At 48.0% G+C, this 19,042-nt stretch overlaps 1 protein-coding gene across 1 annotated transcript in view; it reads right to left on the bottom strand.

The window, feature by feature from the left end:
• Window positions 1-19,042, bottom strand: part of LOC134949352 (calpain-2 catalytic subunit-like) — a 266,498-nt gene that overhangs the window by 4,344 nt on the left and 243,112 nt on the right. The window contains exons 27-28 of the mRNA XM_063937866.1: window positions 1,896-1,970; window positions 1,651-1,811 (exon numbers count right to left, since the gene is read on the bottom strand). Of these exons, the coding sequence (XP_063793936.1) occupies window positions 1,651-1,811; window positions 1,896-1,970 (236 nt within the window). The remainder of the gene's footprint in view (window positions 1-1,650; window positions 1,812-1,895; window positions 1,971-19,042) is intronic.

Genomic DNA, 19,042 nt, shown 5'->3' with positions numbered 1-19,042 from the left:
CTGACCGCATGGATTCCGTCATTGTGACTGCATCACGTGTATACAGTTCATGTGCATAATCAAGTAGCAGTAACATGATGTAGTGTAAGAATCCCTCAGCACTGCAGGACATGTGAGGAGGAAGCAAGGTGAGAAGCAGACCAGGAATAAGGAGATGTTGGGGCGGGATGTAAAGAAGTCCAAGTTCAGCGACCATGTGGGATGCCAGATGAACCCGGACATTTTTTTTTAAAGGGGCAATCATTTACAAGGCCTGGTTTAGGCTTGTAAATGATTGCCCCTTTAAAAAAACATCCGAGTTCGGTCGACATCCCGCACAGCCGCTGAACTTATACTTCATTACATTCTGCCCACGGCGTTTGTCTGCCTGTAACAATGCAAGTATTACCAACAACAAATAAAGACCCTCATTCCGAGTTGGTCGGTCGCAAGGCGAATTTAGCAGAGTTGCTCACGCTAAGCCGCCGCCTACTGGGAGTGAATCTTAGCTTCTTAAAATTGCGATCGATGTATTCGCAATATTGCGATTACTAACTATTTAGCAGTTTCAGAGTAGCTCCAGACTTACTCTGCCTGTGCGATCAGTTCAGTGCTTGTCGTTCCTGGTTGACGTCACAAACACACCCAGCGTTCGCCCAGGCACTCCCACCGTTTCCCCGGCCACTCCTGCGTTTTTTTCGGAAACGGTAGCGTTTTCAGCCACACGCCCCTGAAACGCCGTGTTTCCGCCCAGTAACACCCATTTCCTGTCAATCACATTACGATCGCCGGAGCAAAGAAAAAGCCGTGAGTAAAAATACTTTCTTCATAGTAAAGTTACTTGGCGCAGTCGCAGTGCGAACTTTGCGCATGCGTACTAAGCGGATTTTCACTGCGATGCGATGAAAAAGAACGAGCGAACAACTCGGAATGAGGGCCAAAGTGTATAATCAACATTACTCAGACATCACATTGCTATAAGAAAAGCCAACATCAAAACATAACACCTAGGTCTACTTCTGTTTGGAGGAATGTGCATGTGTCTGAGTAAGTGTGTTCCTCACAGGTTGGGTTCGGAATGCGGCAGCATCCCAAGTGTGAGAATCCCAACAGGGGAAAGGTATGTATACTTACCTTCCCCATATCCCTAAACCTACAATTCCCCCGCAGCCTTACCCGATCTAACCCTACCTGGTGGTGCCTAAACCTAACTCCCCCCCCCCCCCTTCCCACAGCCTAAATCTAAGCCTCTCCCTTCCCCCGCAGCCTAGCCCTAACCCTTCCTCCGCAGTGTAACCCTCCCTGGGGGTGCCTTACCCAACCGCCCCCCCCTCTCCCCACAGCCTAATCCTACCCCCCCTCCCTGCAGCCTATCCCTCCCCCTGCAGCCTAAACCTAACCTCCCCACCCCCGCAGCTTACCTCCACAGCGGCCCTTCAGTGTCTCGTTCGGGATCCCGGGTGTCGGTATGCCAGCACCTGGAGTGTGATCCCTGTCAGGATGTAGGCATTCCTATAAGTGTCAGGATTTGACGTTGCTATTTAGAGTGCTGGTATCCCAACCGTCAGGATCCTGACCGGATCCCGTTTCTCGCTGTGGTCATTGATATATTACGCACTATATAAAAGACGTGTAAATATCATACAGCATGCATTATAAACAGTTTCTCACCTCTGTAATTTCGGCAGCCTCCGGCGTTGTGCCCTCTCACCCATTTCCCATGGAAAGAGCTGGCATTCCATGGCTGGGGAGCATCAGTACCAGCTGAGTCCGGGGACAAATTGCAGATTTCCAGGGTGTCAAAGTAGCGCAAAAAATCATCCATCTGCATCCTAAATGAGAGTTTGTCTTCGTCATACATACTGTGTTATCCAGCTGGCCTATTCTAGCTGTCACAATGTATGGTAATATCTCACCAGAATTCCCCATCTTCACCTTTTACATGAAGTTTCTCCCAAAGAGTATTGTCCAGTTGTGACCACAAGGGGGAGCTATAAGCAAAGTGAAAAGATGATGAGACACACTATACATTACATAGGCACCAACAAATGATGTGCTATTTATTGTTACCGTTTCACCTGGTTCTATAAATAACAAGTATAATGGAGTTGTTTCTGGTTTTCAGATTGCAGACACCATGTACTCCGAAGCCGGGAAAAGGCAGGATTTTTTGAGGAGGGGTTCCAATTGCTTGATTTAGAGCGATTGTGGCTCTAGATACTTCTTGATCTAAGTAGCTCTGGTGGTGGTTCTCTAATCCTCAGCCAGGCGTTAAGCGCAAATTACCTCTATTTTTTAGTAATTATATGTTCCTTTCCTGTTCTAATCTTTCCAGGAGGTCTAGAGAAGAACTGCGCCCAACAGCACATATCAGGTGGAATTCGTGCCAGCTACTCTGCATCACTGCATTGATGAGGGGTCTATCGGGTCTATTCATGAAGCAGTGAAAAGAGTGGAGAAGTGAGCCTGTGGAGAAGATGCCCATGGCAATCAATCAGCTCCTCCATACAATTGTATAGTCTGCAAATTATACATGTTACTTCAATGTTGATTGATAAAGCCATTTCTCTGAATCCACTCGGGGACACTGGAGATCTTAGACAGCTGGGGTGTGAAGGATGCAGACCGGAGGTAGCACAATGTAATATAAAAAATAATATATGCACAGCTGACTCCTCCCCCTTCACGCCCCCCAATCCCTCCAGTTTGAAAAATTTACGGAGAGAAGAGGGAACATGAAAAATCAAGGCCATACGGGGAGGAACCAACTGTACCAACATGTCAAATAGCAACCAAGAACTATGAACATAATAATCAAACTGTTTGAACTAAAGTTTACAAGAACACGCAGGCTGACAGCACCGAGGCGGGCGTCCAGTGTCCCCGAGTGGATTCATAGAAATGGATTTATCGGTAAGTACCAAAATCCTCTTTTCTCTTTCATCCACTAGGGGACACTGGAGATCTTAGACATCTGGGGACATCCCAAAGATACTCCCATGGGCGGGAGTGCTGTCCGAAGCCTGCAGAACCAAACGTCCAAAACTGGCATCTCTAGATGCAAATGTATCAAATTTGTAGAACCGAGTGAACGTGTGAGCTGATGACCACGTTGCAGCTCTGCAAAGTTGGGTAGTGGAGGCTCCTCTAGCCGCAGCCCATGACGCTCCCACTGATCTGGTGGTATGAGCACCTACCCGAAAAGGAACTCTTACCACTAGAGATGTTTTATGGTTAGTCGTATCCATCTGGCCAAGGTTTGTTTGAAGCCAGCCAACCCCTCCTGGGTCCATCATACAGTACAAACAAAGCATCAGACTCCTAATAGAAGCCGTAGTCTGTACGTAGACCTGTAAGGCTCTGACCACATCCAAGGACAAATCCCCCTCTTCCAATCCTTGGAAGGAGGGGACCACAATCAGTTGGTTTATATGGAACCCGGAAACCACCTTAGGTAAAAACTCCGCTTTTGTACGGAGCTCCGCTCTGTCTTCATGAAAAACTAGGAAAGGACTTTTACATGACAGGCCACCTAACTCTGAGACCATCCTCGCCGATGCTAAAGCTAGGAGCAGGGCTGTTTTCCAGCTCATGTGTTTCAGATCTGCCTTTTCCAAAGGCTCGAAAACTGCCGATTTAAAAAATTCTAGCACTAAATTTAGATCCCACAGGGCCATGGGAGGGCGAAAACAGGATTTTAATACCTACCGGTAAATCCTTTTCTCCTAGTCCGTAGAGGATGCTGGGGTCCACATCAGTACCATGGGGTATAGATGGTTCCGCAGGAGCCATGGGCACTTTAAGACTTTTTCAGAGTGTGAACTGGCTCCTCCCTCTATGCCCCTCCTCCAGACCTCAGTATAGGAACTGTGCCCAGGGAGACGGACAATTCGAGAAAAGGATTTACTTTTAAGTTAATGGTGAGATTCATACCAGCTCACTCTTCAACCATGCCGCACAACATGGCATTCAACAAAACACATGCCACCGAGCATGAACATTACAGCAAACGTGCTGAAACAATTTTAACAAATTAACAACTGCAGGTAAAGTACGCACTCAGCTGGGTGCCCAGCATCCCCTACGGACTAGGAGAAAAGGATTTACTGGTAGGTATTAAAATCCTATTTTCTCATACATCCTAGAGGATGCTGGGGTCCACTTCAGTACCATGGGGTTATACCAAAGCTCCAGTACGGGCGGGAGAGTGCGGATGTCCCTGCAGCACCGATTAACCAAACTATAGGTCATCAGCGGCCAAGGTGTCAAACTTGTAAAACTTAGCAAATGTGTTTGTCCCTGACCAAGTAGCTGCTCGACAAAGCTGTAATGCTGAGACCCCCCCAGGCAGCCACCCAGGATGAGCCCACCTTTCTTGTTGAATGGGCATTCACCGAATCCGGCATCGGCAATCCTGCCGTGGAATGAGCGTGCTGAATCGTACCTCTGATTCAACGCGCAATCGTCTGCTTAGAAGCAGGACACCCAATCTTGTTGGGAGCATACAGGACAAACAGTGCCTCCGTTTTCCGTATCCTAGCTGTTCTTGTGACATAAATTCTCAAAGCTCTGACCACATCCAGAGACTTCGAACCAGTGAAGGTGTCAGTAGCCACTGGCACCACAATAGGTTGGTTTATATGGAAGGAAGAAACCACCTTTGAAAGAAATTGCTGACGGGTCCTTAGCTAAGCCCTATCTTCATGGAAGATCAAGTAAGGGCTCTTGTGAGACAAGGCCCCTAACTCAGATACCCTCCTTGCGGATGCCAAGGCCAACAGCATGACCACTTTCCAAGTGAGAAACTTCAATTCCACCTCCTGGAGAGGTTCACACCAATCTGATTGAAGGAACTGCAACACCACGTTAAGATCCCATGGTGCCGCTGGAGGCACAAAAGGAGGTTAGATGTGCAGAACCCCTTTCACGAACATCTGAACTTCTGGAAGGGAGGCCAATAGTTTCTGAAAAAAAACGGACAAAGACGAAACCTGAACCTTGATTGAACCCAATCGTAGGCCAGCATCCACACCTGCCTGAAGAAAATGGAGAAAACGTCCTAACTGAAACTCTTCCATTGGAGCCTTCTTGGTTTCACACCAAGACATATATTTTCTCCAAATACAGTGGTAATGTTTAGACGTTACTCCCTTCCTGGCCTGAATAAGAGTGGGAATGACTTCTTTGGGAATACCCTTTCGGGCTAGGATCCGGCGCTCAACAGCCATGCCGTCAAACGTAGCCGCGGTAAGTCTTGATAAACGCATGGCCCCTGCTGCAGCAGGTCCTAGCGAAGAGGAAGAGGCTGAGGATTTTCTATGGGCAACTCCTGAAGATCTGGATAACAAGCTCTCCTTGGCCAGTCTGGGACAATGAAGATCGCTCGAACCCCTGTTATTCTTATGATTTTGAGAACTTTTGGTATCAGAGGTAGTGGAGGGAAAACATACACCGACCAAAATATTCACTGGGTCACTAGTGCATCCACTGCTATTGCTTGAGGGTCTCTCGACCTGGAACAATATCTATGAAGCTTCTTGTTGAGACGAGATGCCAGCATGTCGACTTGAGGAACTCCCCAAAGACCTGTCACCTCTGCGAAGACTTCTTGGTGGAGGCCCCACTCTCTTGGATGGAGCTCATGTCTGCTGAGGAAGTCTGCTTCCCAGTTGTCTACTCCCGGAATGAAAATTGCAGACAGAGCTCTTGCATGTCTTTCTGCCCAGAGGAGGATCTTTGACACCTCTGCCATAGCCGCTCTGCTTTTCGTTCCGCCCTGACGGTTTATGTACGCAACTGCTGTTACATTGTCTGACTGGATAGGTATGGGTTGATATTGAAGAAGATGCACCGCTTGTAGAAGGCCGTTGTAACCGGCTCTCAACTCCAGAACGTTTATGTGAAGACATGTCTCTAGACTTGACCATCTTCCTTGCAAGCTTTCCCCCTGTGTGACTGCTCCCCAGCCTTGGAGACTTGCATCCATGGTTACTAAGACCCAGTCCTGAATCCCGAACCTGCGTCCCTCTAGGAGGTGAGAACTGTGTAGCCACCACAGGAGCGAAATCCTGGCTTTGGTTGACAGGATTATCCTCTGATGCATTTGTAGATGGGATCCGGACCACTTGTCCAATAGGTCCCACTGGAATACTCTGGCATGGAATCGGCCAAACTGTATGGCTTCGTAGGCCGCTACCATCTTCCCCAACACCGAATGCATTGATGAATCGACTCCCTTGTTGGTTTCGGAATTTGTTTGACCATTCTCTGGATTTCCAGAGCCTTTTCCACTGGAAGAAATACCCTCTGTACTTCTGTGTCCAGTATCATCCCCAGAATGGACAATCTTGTCGTCGGTTCCAACTGTGACTTTGGAAAATTTATGATCCAACCGTGTTGTTGAAGTACTGTCAGGGAGAGTGCAAAGTTCTGCACCAACCTTTCCCTGGACCTCGCTTTTATCAGGAGATCGTCCAGGTAAGGAATTATATTGACTCCTTGCTGTCGAAGGAGGACCATCATCTCCGCCATCACCTTAGTGAACACCCTCAGTTCCGCGGAGAGTCCAAACGGCAACGTCTGAAATTGGTAATGACAATCCTGCACTGCAAATCTCAAATAAGCTTGATGTGGAGGATAGATAGGGACATGTAAGTAGGCATCCTTTATGTCTACTAAGACCATGAAGTCCCTTTCCTCCAGACTGGAAATCACTGCCCTCAGAGATTCCATCTTGAACTTGAACCTTTACAGGTAGAGATTCAGTGTTTTCAGATTTAGAATTGGTCTGACCGAGCCGTCCGGCTTCGGAACCACGAAAAGGCTTGAATAAAACCCTTCTCCTTGTTGTGACAAGGGAACCAGGACAATCACTTGATCCTGACACAATTGTTGTATTGCTGCTGATACCACTTCCCTGTCTGGGATATAAGCTGGCAAGGCCGATTTGAAAAATCGGCATCGGGAATGTCTTGAAACTCCAGCTTGTAACCGTGGGACACAATTTGTAAAACCCACGGATCCAGTCCAGATTGAACCCAAATCTGACTGAAGAGCTTCAGACGTGCCCCCACCTGAGCGGACTCCCGCAAGGGAGCCCCAGCGTCATGCTGAAGATTTGGCAGAAGCAGAGGTTGATTTCTGCTCCTGTGATCCTGTAGACGCTGTGGACTTTTTTTCCCTTTCTCCTTCCTTTACCTGCAAAGAAAGGGGAACCTTTGCCCTTTTTGTACTTATTGGGCAGAAAGGACTGCATCTGAGAGTGATGTGACTTTTTTGCCGGCGCAGGAGCATTAGGCAAAAGTGTCAATTTACCTGCGGAAGCCGCAGAAACTAAGGCATCCAGCCCATCTCCAAACAAGGCCTCTCCTTTATACAGGAGAGCCTCCATATTCCTTTTGGAATCCGCGTCAGCATTCCATTGGCGAATCCACAATGCCCTACGTGCTGAGATCGCCATGGTAGCGGCCCTTGATCCCAAGAAACCAATATCTTTCATGGCTTCAAGCATGTACGCAGCAGCGTCTTTGATATGACCTAGCATTAGGAGTATCTCGTCTTTATCTATCGTGTCATTGCCTGATGACAAGTTTTCTGACCACTTTTCAATAGCACTACTCACCCACGCACTGGTAATGGTAGGCCTGAGTAGTGTCCCATTGGCCACATAGATAGATTTCAACGTAGCTTCTAACTTGCGGTCTGCCGGCTCCTTTAGTGAGGCCGTTCCAGGCGCAGGGAGAATCACCTTTTTTGTTAACCGTGACAGGGCACTGTCTAGAATGGGGGGTGACTCCCACCTTTTCCTGTCCTCTGCAGGGAAAGGGTAAGCTGCCTGAATTCGTTTTGGAATCTGACATTTCTTTTCAGGGTTAGTTCAGACTCCCTCAAAGAGACTGTTCAGCTCATGAGATGGAGGGAAAGTTACACTAATTTTCTTACCTTATTAAAGTAAGCCTTCTCCTGTGGTAAAGGAGGGGGCTCTGTAACTTCTAACACCTCCTTTATAGCAATAATCATGTATTGAATTTTGTTTGATAATTTTGGATCTATTCCCCTGGAATCACTAGTGTCGACACAGGAATCAGGGTCCGTGTCGGTATCAGTTTGTACTACTTGTGCAAATGACCTTTTTTGTGAACCAGAGGTGTCCCCTGTGGATGAAGAAGCAGAACTATTAAAAATCACATCTTCCACGGATTTCCTCCAGTTTTCTGCATGAGACTCAGACTTATCCAATCTCTTACTGATATGATTCACACCATCACTTAATTCTTTCACCCATTCAGGCTCATGGTGTGCTGGCAGCACCACCACATTACAACTCTGTGTCCCTAAAATGGCTCCGTCAGGGGAAGACTCCCTGCCTCAGACATGCCACACACGTGCACAATCACACCACAGACACTCCGGGGCTTATAGGGGACAGACCCACAGTAAAATCTGTCAGGACACAGAAATGGAATTGCCAGCTCACAACTCAGCGCCAATGAAAAAATCCCTGTGTCATGTAATTCGTACACAGAGACCTTTTGCGCTTTATAATGCCAAATAATATGATTGAGCACCAAATCCCCCCCCCCCCCCCCTTTTTGCACCCTGATACTTGATTCAGAAGTGGAGAGGAGGACCAGCGTTTCTTCCCCTGCAGCAGCTTGGAGAAAATGGCGCTGAGCAGTGTGCTGGCTGCCTGAGGAAGAAACCCCGCCCCCTGTAATGGCGCGCTTCCCCTCAGAAATCATCACAAATTATTTATACTGCCGGGGGTGTGGGGGTGTAGGACTGTGCCACAGCATCATATGCTACCTTTTGCCAGTAAGAGTAGTTTTCATGCTGCCCAGGGCGCCCCCCCCCCCGCCCTGCACCCTGCTGTGCACTGTGTTATGGAAAGCATGTTCGCGCAGTGTCCCGCCCGCTGCGCGGTACCTTAAGCCATCACGATGACCGGAGGTCCCTCTTGCAGATCTCCGGTAACACTACTCACCAGTCTTCTGACTTCTGGCTCTGTTAGGGGGGTGACAGCGTGCTGTGGGAGTGAGCGCATAGCCGCAGCTAGTGTTCAGTACGCTTCAGGAGCTAATGGTGTCCTGTCAGCAGAAGCAGAGCCATGAAACTATTTAGGAAGTTGGTTCCTACTTCTTCCCCCTAAGTCCCACGAAGCAGGGAGACTGTTGCCAGCAGTCTCCCTGTAAAATAAAAAACCTAACATAAAGTCTTTTAGTAGAACTCAGTAGAGCGCCACTAGAGTGCGACCAGTCTGCCTGGGCACATTTTCTAAACTGAGGTCTGGAGGAGGGGCATAGAGGGAGGAGCCAGTTCACTCTCTGAAAAAGTCTTAAAGTGCCCATGGCTCCCGCGGAACCGTCTATACCCCATGGTACTGAAGTGGACCCCAGCATCCTCTAGGACAGAGGTTCTCAAACTCGGTCCTCTGGGGCCCACACAGTGCATGTTTTGCAGGTCTCCTCACAGAATCGCAAGTGAAATAATTAGCTCCACCTGTGGACCTTTAAAATGTGTCAGTGAGTAATTAATACACCTGTGCACCTGCTGGGTTACCTGCAAAACATGCACTGTGTGGGCTCCCGAGGACCGAGTTTGAGAACCTCTGCTCTAGGATGTATGAGAAAAGGTGGTTGTGTTCTCAACACACCTTGTAAAAATGTCTGGACCTCCTGCAAGGACGCCAGATGTTGCTGGAAAAAGATTGTGAAGCCAAGACCTGTACCTTCAAGGATCCCAATCTCAAACCTACATCCAAACCCCTTTGGAGAAACCTCAACAGTCTAGTATGGCCGGAACTCTCTAGGATTCCAACCCTTGAGCTGGCAGCAGTCTATGTACTTCTTCCAGATTCTGTAGTAGTGTGCTGCAGTGACTGGCTTCCTTGCCACTAACATGGTAGGAATAGCCGATTTCGGGATACCCCTGTCTCTTAGTATCCTGGTCTCAAGAACCACGCCATCAAACGTAGACGGTTCGGATCTGGGTGAAGGAATGGGCCTTGTGACAACAGGTCCTCCATCTGCGGCAGTTCCTTAGGATCTTCCGCAGGTCCGAGTACCAACTTCTACAAGGCCAGTCTGGTGCTATTAAAAAATTTTAAATCACCCATGCTCTTTCCCGTTTCACATTTTTCAACACTCTTGGTAAAAGGGGAAACGGCGGGAAGATGTACACCAGTTCACATGTCCAGGGAATCGCCAGCGTGTCCACCGCCTCTGCTGCTGGATCCCTCGTCCTGGCCATATATCTTGGCAGCTGATGGTTGTTCCGAGAGGCCATTAGGTCTATCTGCAGTAGACCCCATAATTGTACCACTGCCTCAAATACCTGTGGATGTAGACACCACTCTCCTGAATGCATATCTTGACCACTGAGGAAGTATGCTTCCCAATTGTCCACTCCTGGAATGAAGACTGCTGACAGGATTATGTTGCGCTTTTCTGTCCAAGACAGAATCTTTGTGGCCTCTTTTAAAGCCATGCGGCTTCTTGTTCCTCCCTGACTGTTTATGTATGCTGTCGCCGTCACGTTGTCTGACTGCACTCTTACGTGCTGAGCCCATACTAAGTCTTCCACCAGAAGAAGTGCATTGTAAATTACTTTTAGCTCCATTACATTTATTGGGAGACAGCTCTCCTGCGGTGACCATCTTACCTGAAACTGATGGCTGTCCAGTACTGCTCCCCATCCTCTGAGACTGGCATCTGTTGTCAAAATCTTCCAATCCCAGATTCAAAACCTCTTTCCCGGTGCTAGGTTCCCGTGGACCGACCACCAAATTAACGAGGTCCTGGCCTGGGGCGACAAGCGAATCCTTCGGTGAAGAAGTAAATGCTTGCCTACCCCCTGAGCAAACAGATTCAGCTGAAAGGGTCTGGAATGTAGTCTGCCTTATTGGATCGCTACGAAGGATGCTACCATCTTTCCTAGAAGCCGTACACAAAGATGCAGAGAGACAGTCTGGTTTTGCAGAACCTGACGTACCATTTCCTTGATGTCTCAAATCTTGTCTTCTGGGAGAAACACTTTCAGATGTATTATATCTAAAATGAGACCCAGGAATTTAATCTTCTGCGTTTGTTGCAGATTGGATTTTTTTAAATTCACGATCCAGCCGTGTCGAATCAGAAACTGATGGGTGATCTGAGCATCTCTGATCAACTGGTCCTGAGAGGGAGCCTTGATAAGAAGGTCATCCAGATATGGTATTATCGTTACCCCTAACGATCTCAATTTCACTACCATGACCGCCATGATCTTCAGGGCTGATGATAGACCGAACGGAAGGGCTCTGAATTGGTAATGAGTTTTGCCCACTGCAAACCGTAAATAGGCTTGGTGTGGGGAACAAAATGGGACATGGAGGTAAGCATCTTTTATGTCCATCAACACCATGAACTCCCTTTGCTCCAATCCCGCAATAACCGACTGTATTGATTCCATTTTGACTTTGTAAACCGTCAAGAACTGATTCAACACCTTTAAATTTAGGATTGGTCTGGCGGACCTGTCCGGTTTTGGCACTACAAAAAGATTTGAATAAAATCCCGTTCCTCTTTGAGAAGTCCGTCTGAAGTAACTTTTGAATCGCAGTATCTAATGCCCTCGCTCTTTGAGGGCACCGAGGAAGGCCTGTTGTAAAGAAATGACTGTGAGGTTAGTTCAGAAAATCTATTTTGTATCCCTGGGAAATAATATTGTTGATCCAGACTTCTTGTGAGGTTTCGGCCCAGGTGTCCCGAAACCTTTCCAACCATGCGGCCAACATAGGAGAACCCAAGGTGAGCAGGGAGACCATCATTCAACGGTCTTGTCAGCTGGTTTAGAGTCCTGTTTTCGGGCTGTGGGCTGGGAGCGGCCTCTGCCTTTGTCTCCACAAGCTTGACCGCCAAAACCTCTTCCTTCAGCACGAAAGGACTGAGACCTAAAAGAGTTGAACACCAGCCCAGAGTAATTTCGTGTGACTGGTGGTGTAGTTCTAGGATATGTGGTAGGCGGAAAAGTAGATTTTCGCGCTGTTGCTTGAGAAATCCACTTGTCTAATTCTGGACCAAATAAAGCCTTCCCTACAAAAGGGATCGCCTCCACTACCTTCTTGGAATCAGAATCCACTTGACATTCTCTGAGCCACAGAATCCTTCTGGCCGATATCGTTGAAGTCAAGATGCGTGACGCTATCCTACTAGCATCCTTTGTAGCTTGGCAAATGTATGCGTCCGACTCCCGGATATGCTCCGCTAGTCTAACTATTTCTTCATGGCTGTTAACTTCCGTGACTGCCTGAACAATTTGACCAGCCCATGCTACAATAGCTTTATTAACCCAAGCACTGATAATCGTAGGTCTTTGTAATGCTGTTGCAGCCACAAAGATAGATTTTAGTGCCGTATCCAACTTACGATCTGACACACCCTTTAGTGTAGTCACGTTAGGTATAGGTAAGATGTCTTCTTTGACAGTCTAGCAAGGGAGGCATCCACAATCGGTAGGACCTCCCACTTAGACATGACACCCTTGGGTAGTGGGTAATTAGACGTAAACTTTTTGGGAATTTGGAAGTGTCTATCTGGCTGCTTCCATGCCTCTCCCATTTGATTCTGGAGAGTCTGAGGAATCGTTAAAAACTGCTGTCTGTGGGTTCTGAGACTCAAATAGATCAAAGACCTCGGGTTCCTTAACCTCCTCTTCTTTGAAGTTAAGGCCCTGTTTTACCGCTTCAAGAAGGGATTCTAACCCCTTGACCTCAGCATCCTCCTCCTGAGGACTGACATCAATTACTGCTTCTACTGACTCTCCCTCCTCCTCATCATCTATGAGACCCTCCTCCTCTTCCGCCTCTTCTTGCAAGAGAGGGAGGGGTCTCTTTACCGCTTTACACACATTTTTCTCTACCTGTGCGGGCGGAGTTCTAATTAGGAATTCCTACATAGTCTTGGAAATACCCGCAGCCCATTCTAAATGTTGCTTGTGGGATTCCGCCATTTCCAAGAAATATCTGCCAGGGCATGTTCCTATGACCCGGGCGGACCACTGCTCCCAGGTTGAGCGTCAATTCCCAAACACCCCGTAGCTGCCAACATTAGTGCTCTTTTTTTCACATTTTGAACATACATAGCAAGTTTTTGTGGTCTTGGTTGGTGCTTTAGACATGTTAAAACGGGTGTGGTATGGAGGGTTGACCACACTTAGGTCGACAGCGTCGACAGGGATGCTAGGTTGACAGGGTTTCTAGATCAACATGTTCTAGGTCGACAGGTCGACATGAGGATTTGTATTTATTTTTTTGTGTCGTTTTCTCCGTACAGTGACCGGGAACCCCAATTAGTGTACCGTGTCCCCTAGCATGGCTTCGGGTGAAGGTGCCTCGCTCGGCACAGGTTACTATTCCCATTCGTAGTCCACGTGGATAGTTAAGTATGAAAAAGTTTAAAAAAAAAAAAAATATTGTGAAAAACTCATGTTGACCTTTTGACCTAGAGACCCCGTCGACCTAAAAACCCTGTCGACCTAGTAACTGTCGACCACTAGTGGTCGACCTAGGTGTGGTTGACCCAGAGACCGGATACCATTAAAACACACACACACACACACACACACACACACACACACACACACACACACACACACACACACACACACACCAGTACTTTCCTTTCACCCTATTAGAATAGGTGGAGAAAGACTGTAGGGATATAGGGAGCAATGATAAATTGGGAGTCGCACAGCTGGAATTATATTAACGATTAAAGAAAAAAAATAAGAATTTACTTACCGATAATTCTATTTCTCGTAGTCCGTAGTGGATGCTGGGGACTCCGTCAGGACCATGGGGTTTAGCGGCTCCGCAGGAGACAGGGCACAATAATAAAAGCTTTAGGATCAGGTGGTGTGCACTGGCTCCTCCCCCTATGACCCTCCTCCAAGCCTCAGTTAGGATACTGTGCCCGGACGAGCGTGCATAATAAGGAAGGATATTGAATCCCGGGTAAGACTCATACCAGCCACACCAATCACACCGTACAACCTGTGATCTGAACCCAGTTAACAGTATGATAACAACGAAAGAGCCTCTGAAAAGATGGCTCACAACAAGAATAACCCGATTTTTGTAACAATAACTATGTACAAGTATTGCAGACAATCCGCACTTGGGATGGGCGCCCAGCATCCACTACGGACTACGAGAAATAGAATTATCGGTAAGTAAATTCTTATTTTCTCTAACGTCCTAAGTGGATGCTGGGGACTCCGTCAGGACCATGGGGATTATACCAAAGCTCCCAAACGGGCGGGAGAGTGCGGATGACTCTGCAGCACCGAATGAGAGAACTTCAGGTCCTCCTCAGTCAGGGTGTGCCCCTGACCAAGTAGCAGCTCGGCAAAGTTGTAAAGCCGAGACCCCTCGGGCAGCCGCCCAAGATGAGCCCACTTCCTTGTGGAATGGGCTTTTACTGATTTTGGCTGTGGCAAGCCTGCCACAGAATGTGCAAGCTGAATTGTACTTACAAATCCAGCGAGCAATCGTCTGCTTAGAAGCAGGAACACCCATCTTGTTGGGTGCATACAGGCTAAACAGCGAGTCAGATTTTCTGACTCCAGTCGTCCTGGAAACATATATTTTCAGGGCCCTGACAACGTCAAGTAACTTGGAGTCCTCCAAGTCCCTAGTAGCCGCAGGTACCACAATAGGTTGGTTCATGTGAAAAACAGAAAACACCTTAAGGAGAAATTGAGGACGAGTCCTCAATTCTGCCCTGTCAGAATGAAAAATTAAGTAAGGGCTTTTATATGATAAAGCCGCCCATTCTGACACATGCCTGGCTGAAGCCAGGGCTAATAGAATCTTCACCTTCCATGTGAAATATTTTAATTCCACAGTGGTGAGTGGATCAAACCAATGTGACTTTAGGAAAACTCAAAACAACATTGAGATCCCAAGGTGCCACTGGGGGCACAAAAGGAGGCTGTATATGCAGTACCCCTTTTACAAACGTCTGAACTTCAGGCACTGAAGCCAGTTCTTTCTGGAAGAAATTCGACAGGGTCGAAATTTGAACCTTAATGGACCCTAATTTTAGGCCCATAGACAGTCCTGTTTTCAGGAAATGTAGGAAACGACCCAGTTGGAATTCCTCTGTAGGGACCTTCTTGGCCTCACACCACGCAACATATTTTCGCCAAATGCGGTGAAAATGTTTTGCGGTTACATCCTTCCTGGCTTCGACCAGGGTAGGGATGACTTCATCTGGAATGCCCTTTCAGGATCCGGCGTTCAACTGCCATGCCGTCAAACGCAGCCGCGGTAAGTCTTGGAACAGACAAGGCCCCTGCTGGAGCAGGTCCTTTCTTAAAGGTAGAGGCCACGGTTCTTCCGTGAGCATCTCTTGAAGTTCCGGGTACCAAGTCCTTTTTGACCCATCCGGAACCACGAGTATCGTTCTTACTCATCTCCTTCTTATGATTCTCAGTACTTTTGGTATGAGATGCATAGGAGGGAAAACATACCCTGACTGGTACACCCACAGTGTTACCAGAGCGTCCACCGCTATTGCCTGAGGGTCCCTTGACCTGGCGCAATATTTGTCTAGTTTTTTTGTTCAGGCGGGACGCCATCATGTCCACCTTTGGTTTTTCCCAACGGTTTACAATCATGTGGAAGACTTCCCGCTGAAGTCCCCACTCTCCCGGGTGGAGGTTATGCCTGCTGAGGAAGTCTGCTTCCCAGTTTTCCACTCCCGGAATTAACACTGCTGAGAGTGTTATCACATGATTTTTCCGCCCAGCGAAGAATCCTTGCAGTTTCTGCCATTTCCCTCCTGCTTCATGTGCCGCCCTGTCTGTTTACGTGGGCGACTGCCGTGATGTTGTCCCACTGGATCAATACCGGCTGACCTTGAAGCAGAGGTCTTGCTAAGCTTAGAGCCTTGTAAATTGCCCTTAGCTCCAGTATATTTATGTGGAGAGAAGTCTCCAGACTTGATCACACTCCCTGGAAATTTTTTCCTTGTGTGACTGCTCCCCAGCCACTCAGGCTGGCATCCGTGGTCACCAGGACCCAGTCCTGAATGTCGAATCTGCGGCCCTTTCATAGATGAGCACTCTGCAGCCACCGCAGAAGAAAAACACCCTTGTCCTTGGAGACAGGGTTATCCGCTGATGCATCTGAAGATGCGATCCGGACCATTTTCCCAGCAGATTCCACTGAAAGGTTCTTGCGTGAAATCTACCGAATGGGATCGCTTTGTAAGAAACCACCATTTTTCACAGGAGCCTTGTGCAATGATGCACTGATACTTTTCCTGGTTTTAGGAGGTTCCTGACTAGCTCGGATAACTCCCTGGCCTTCTTCTCCGGGAGAAAACATCCTTTTCTGGACTGTGTCCAGAATCATTCCTAGGAACATTAGACGTGTCGTCGGAAAAAGCTGCGATTTTGGAATATTTAGAATCCACTCGTGCTGTCGTAGAACTACTTGAGATAGTGCTACTCCGACCGCCAACTGTTCTCTGGACCTTGCCCTTATCAGGAAAGCGTCCATATTTCTTTTAGGAAGAATCATCATTTCGGCCATTACCATGGTAAAGACCCGGGGTGCCGTGGACAATCCAAACGGCAGCTTCTGAACTGATAGTGACAGTTCTGTACCACGAACCTGAGATACCCTTGGTGAGAAGGGCAAAATTTGGACATGTAGGTAAGCGTCCCTGATATCCAGTGACACCATATCGTCCTGGTTCGCTATCACTGCTCTGAGTGACTCCATCTTGATTTGAACCCTTGTATGTAATTGTTCAAATCTTTTAGATCTCACCGAGCCGTTTGGCTTCAGTACCACAATATAGTGTGGAATAATACCCCTTCCCTTGTTGTAGGAGGGGTACTTTGATTATCACCTGCTGGGAATACAGCCTGTGAATTTTTTCCCAATACTGCCTCCCTGTCGGAGGGAGACGTTGGTAAAGCAGACTTCAGGAACTTGTGAGGGGAAGACGTCTCGAATTTCCAATGTACACCTGGGATACTACGTGTAGGATCCAGGAGTCCACTTGCGAGTGAGCCCACTGCGTGCTGAAACTCTTGAGATGACCCCCCACCGCACCTGAGTCCGCTTGTTGGCCCCAGCGTCCTGCTGCGGACTTGGCAGAAGCTGTGGAGGACTTCTGTTCCTGGGAATGGGCTGCCTGCTGCAGTCTTCTTCCCTTTCCTCTAACCCTGGGCAGATATGACTGGCCTTTTGCCCGCCTGCCTTTATGGGTACGAAAGGACTGAGACTGAAAAGACTGTGTCCTTTTCTGCTGAGATGTGACTTGGGGTAACAAAAGTGGATTTTCCAGCTGTTGCCATGGCCACCAGGTCCGATGGACCGCCCCTTTATACGGCAATACTTCCATGTGCCGTCTGGAATCTGCATCACCTGACCACTGTCGTGTCTATAAACATCGTCTGGCAGATATGGACATCACATCTACTCTTGATGCCAGAATGCAAATATCCCTCTGCGCATCTTGCATATATAGAAATGCATCCTTAAAATGCTCTATAGTCAATAAAATATTGTTCCTGTCAAGGGTATCAATATTTTCAGTCAGGAAATCCGACCAAGCCCCCCCAGCGCTGCACATCCAGGCTGAGGCGATTGCTGGTCGTAGTATAACACCAGTATGTGTGTATATACTTTTTTGGATATTTTTCAGCTTCCTATCAGCTGGCTCTTTGAGGGCGGCCGTATCTGGAGACGGTAACGCCACTTGTTTTTGTAAGCGTGTGAGCGCCTTATCCACCCTAAGGTGTGTTTCCCAACTCGCCCTCACTTCTGGCGGGAAAGGGTATACCTCCAATAATTTTCTATCGGAGGAAACCCACGTATCATCACACACTTTAATTTATCTGATTCAGGAAAAACTACAAGTAGATTATTCCCACCCTACATAATACCCTTATTTGTGGTACTTGTAGTATCAGAAATATGTAACACCTCCTTCATTGCCCTTAACATGTAACATGTGGCCCTAAAGGAAAATACGTTTGTTTCTTCACCGTCGACACTGAAGTCAGTGTCTGTGTCTGTGTCGACCAACTGAGGTAAATGGGCGTTTTTACAAGCCCCTGACGGTGTCTGAGACGCCTGGACAGGTACTAATTTGTTTGCCGGCCGTCTCATGTCGTCAACCGACCTTGCATCGTGTTGACATTATCACGTAATTCCTAAATAAGCCATCCATTCTGGTGTCGACTCCCTAGAGAGTGACATCACCAATACAGGCAATTTGCTCCGCCTCCTCACCAACATCGTCCTCCTACATGTCGACACACACGTACCGACACACAGCACACACACAGGGAATGCTCTGATAGAGGACAGGACCCCACTAGCCCTTTGGGGAGACAGAGGGAGAGTTTGCCAGCACACACCAAAAACGCTATAATTATACAGGGACAACCCCTTATACAAGTGTTTTCCCTTATAGCATTTTCACATATGTAATCATATCGCCAAATAAGTGCCCCCCCTCTCTGTTTTAACCCTGTTTCTGTAGTGCAGTGCAGGGGAGAGCCTGGGAGCCTTCCTCACAGCAGAGCTGAGCAGAAAAATGGCGCCGTGTGCTGAGGAGAATAGGCCCCGCCCCCTAAAACGGCGGGCTCTTCTCCCGGAGTTTGTGAGATCTGGCAGGGGTTAAATACATCCATATAGCCTCAAGGGCTATATGTGATGTATTTTAGCCATAAAAAAGGTATAATAAATTGCTGCCCAGGGCGCCCCCCCCAGCGCCCTGCACCCTCAGTGACCGCTGGTATGAAGTGTGCTGACAACAATGGCGCACAGCTGCAGTGCTGTGCGCTACCTTATGAAGACTGAAAGTCTTCTGCCGCCTGTTTCTGGACCTCTGGACCTCTTCAACTTCGGCATCTGCAAGGGGGGTCGGCGGCACGGCTCCGGGACGAACCCCAGGGTGAGACCTGTGTTCCGACTCCCTCTGGAGCTAATGGTGTCCAGTAGCCTAAGAAGCAAATCCATCCTGCACGCAGGTGAGTTTACTTCTCTCCCCTAAGTCCCTCG

The sequence above is a fragment of the Pseudophryne corroboree genome, chromosome 8, assembly GCF_028390025.1.
Source record: "Pseudophryne corroboree isolate aPseCor3 chromosome 8, aPseCor3.hap2, whole genome shotgun sequence".
Taxonomy (NCBI): domain Eukaryota; kingdom Metazoa; phylum Chordata; class Amphibia; order Anura; family Myobatrachidae; genus Pseudophryne; species Pseudophryne corroboree.
The sequence above is the reverse complement of the archived record's forward strand: the minus strand, read 5'-3'. Positions and strand labels throughout refer to the sequence as shown.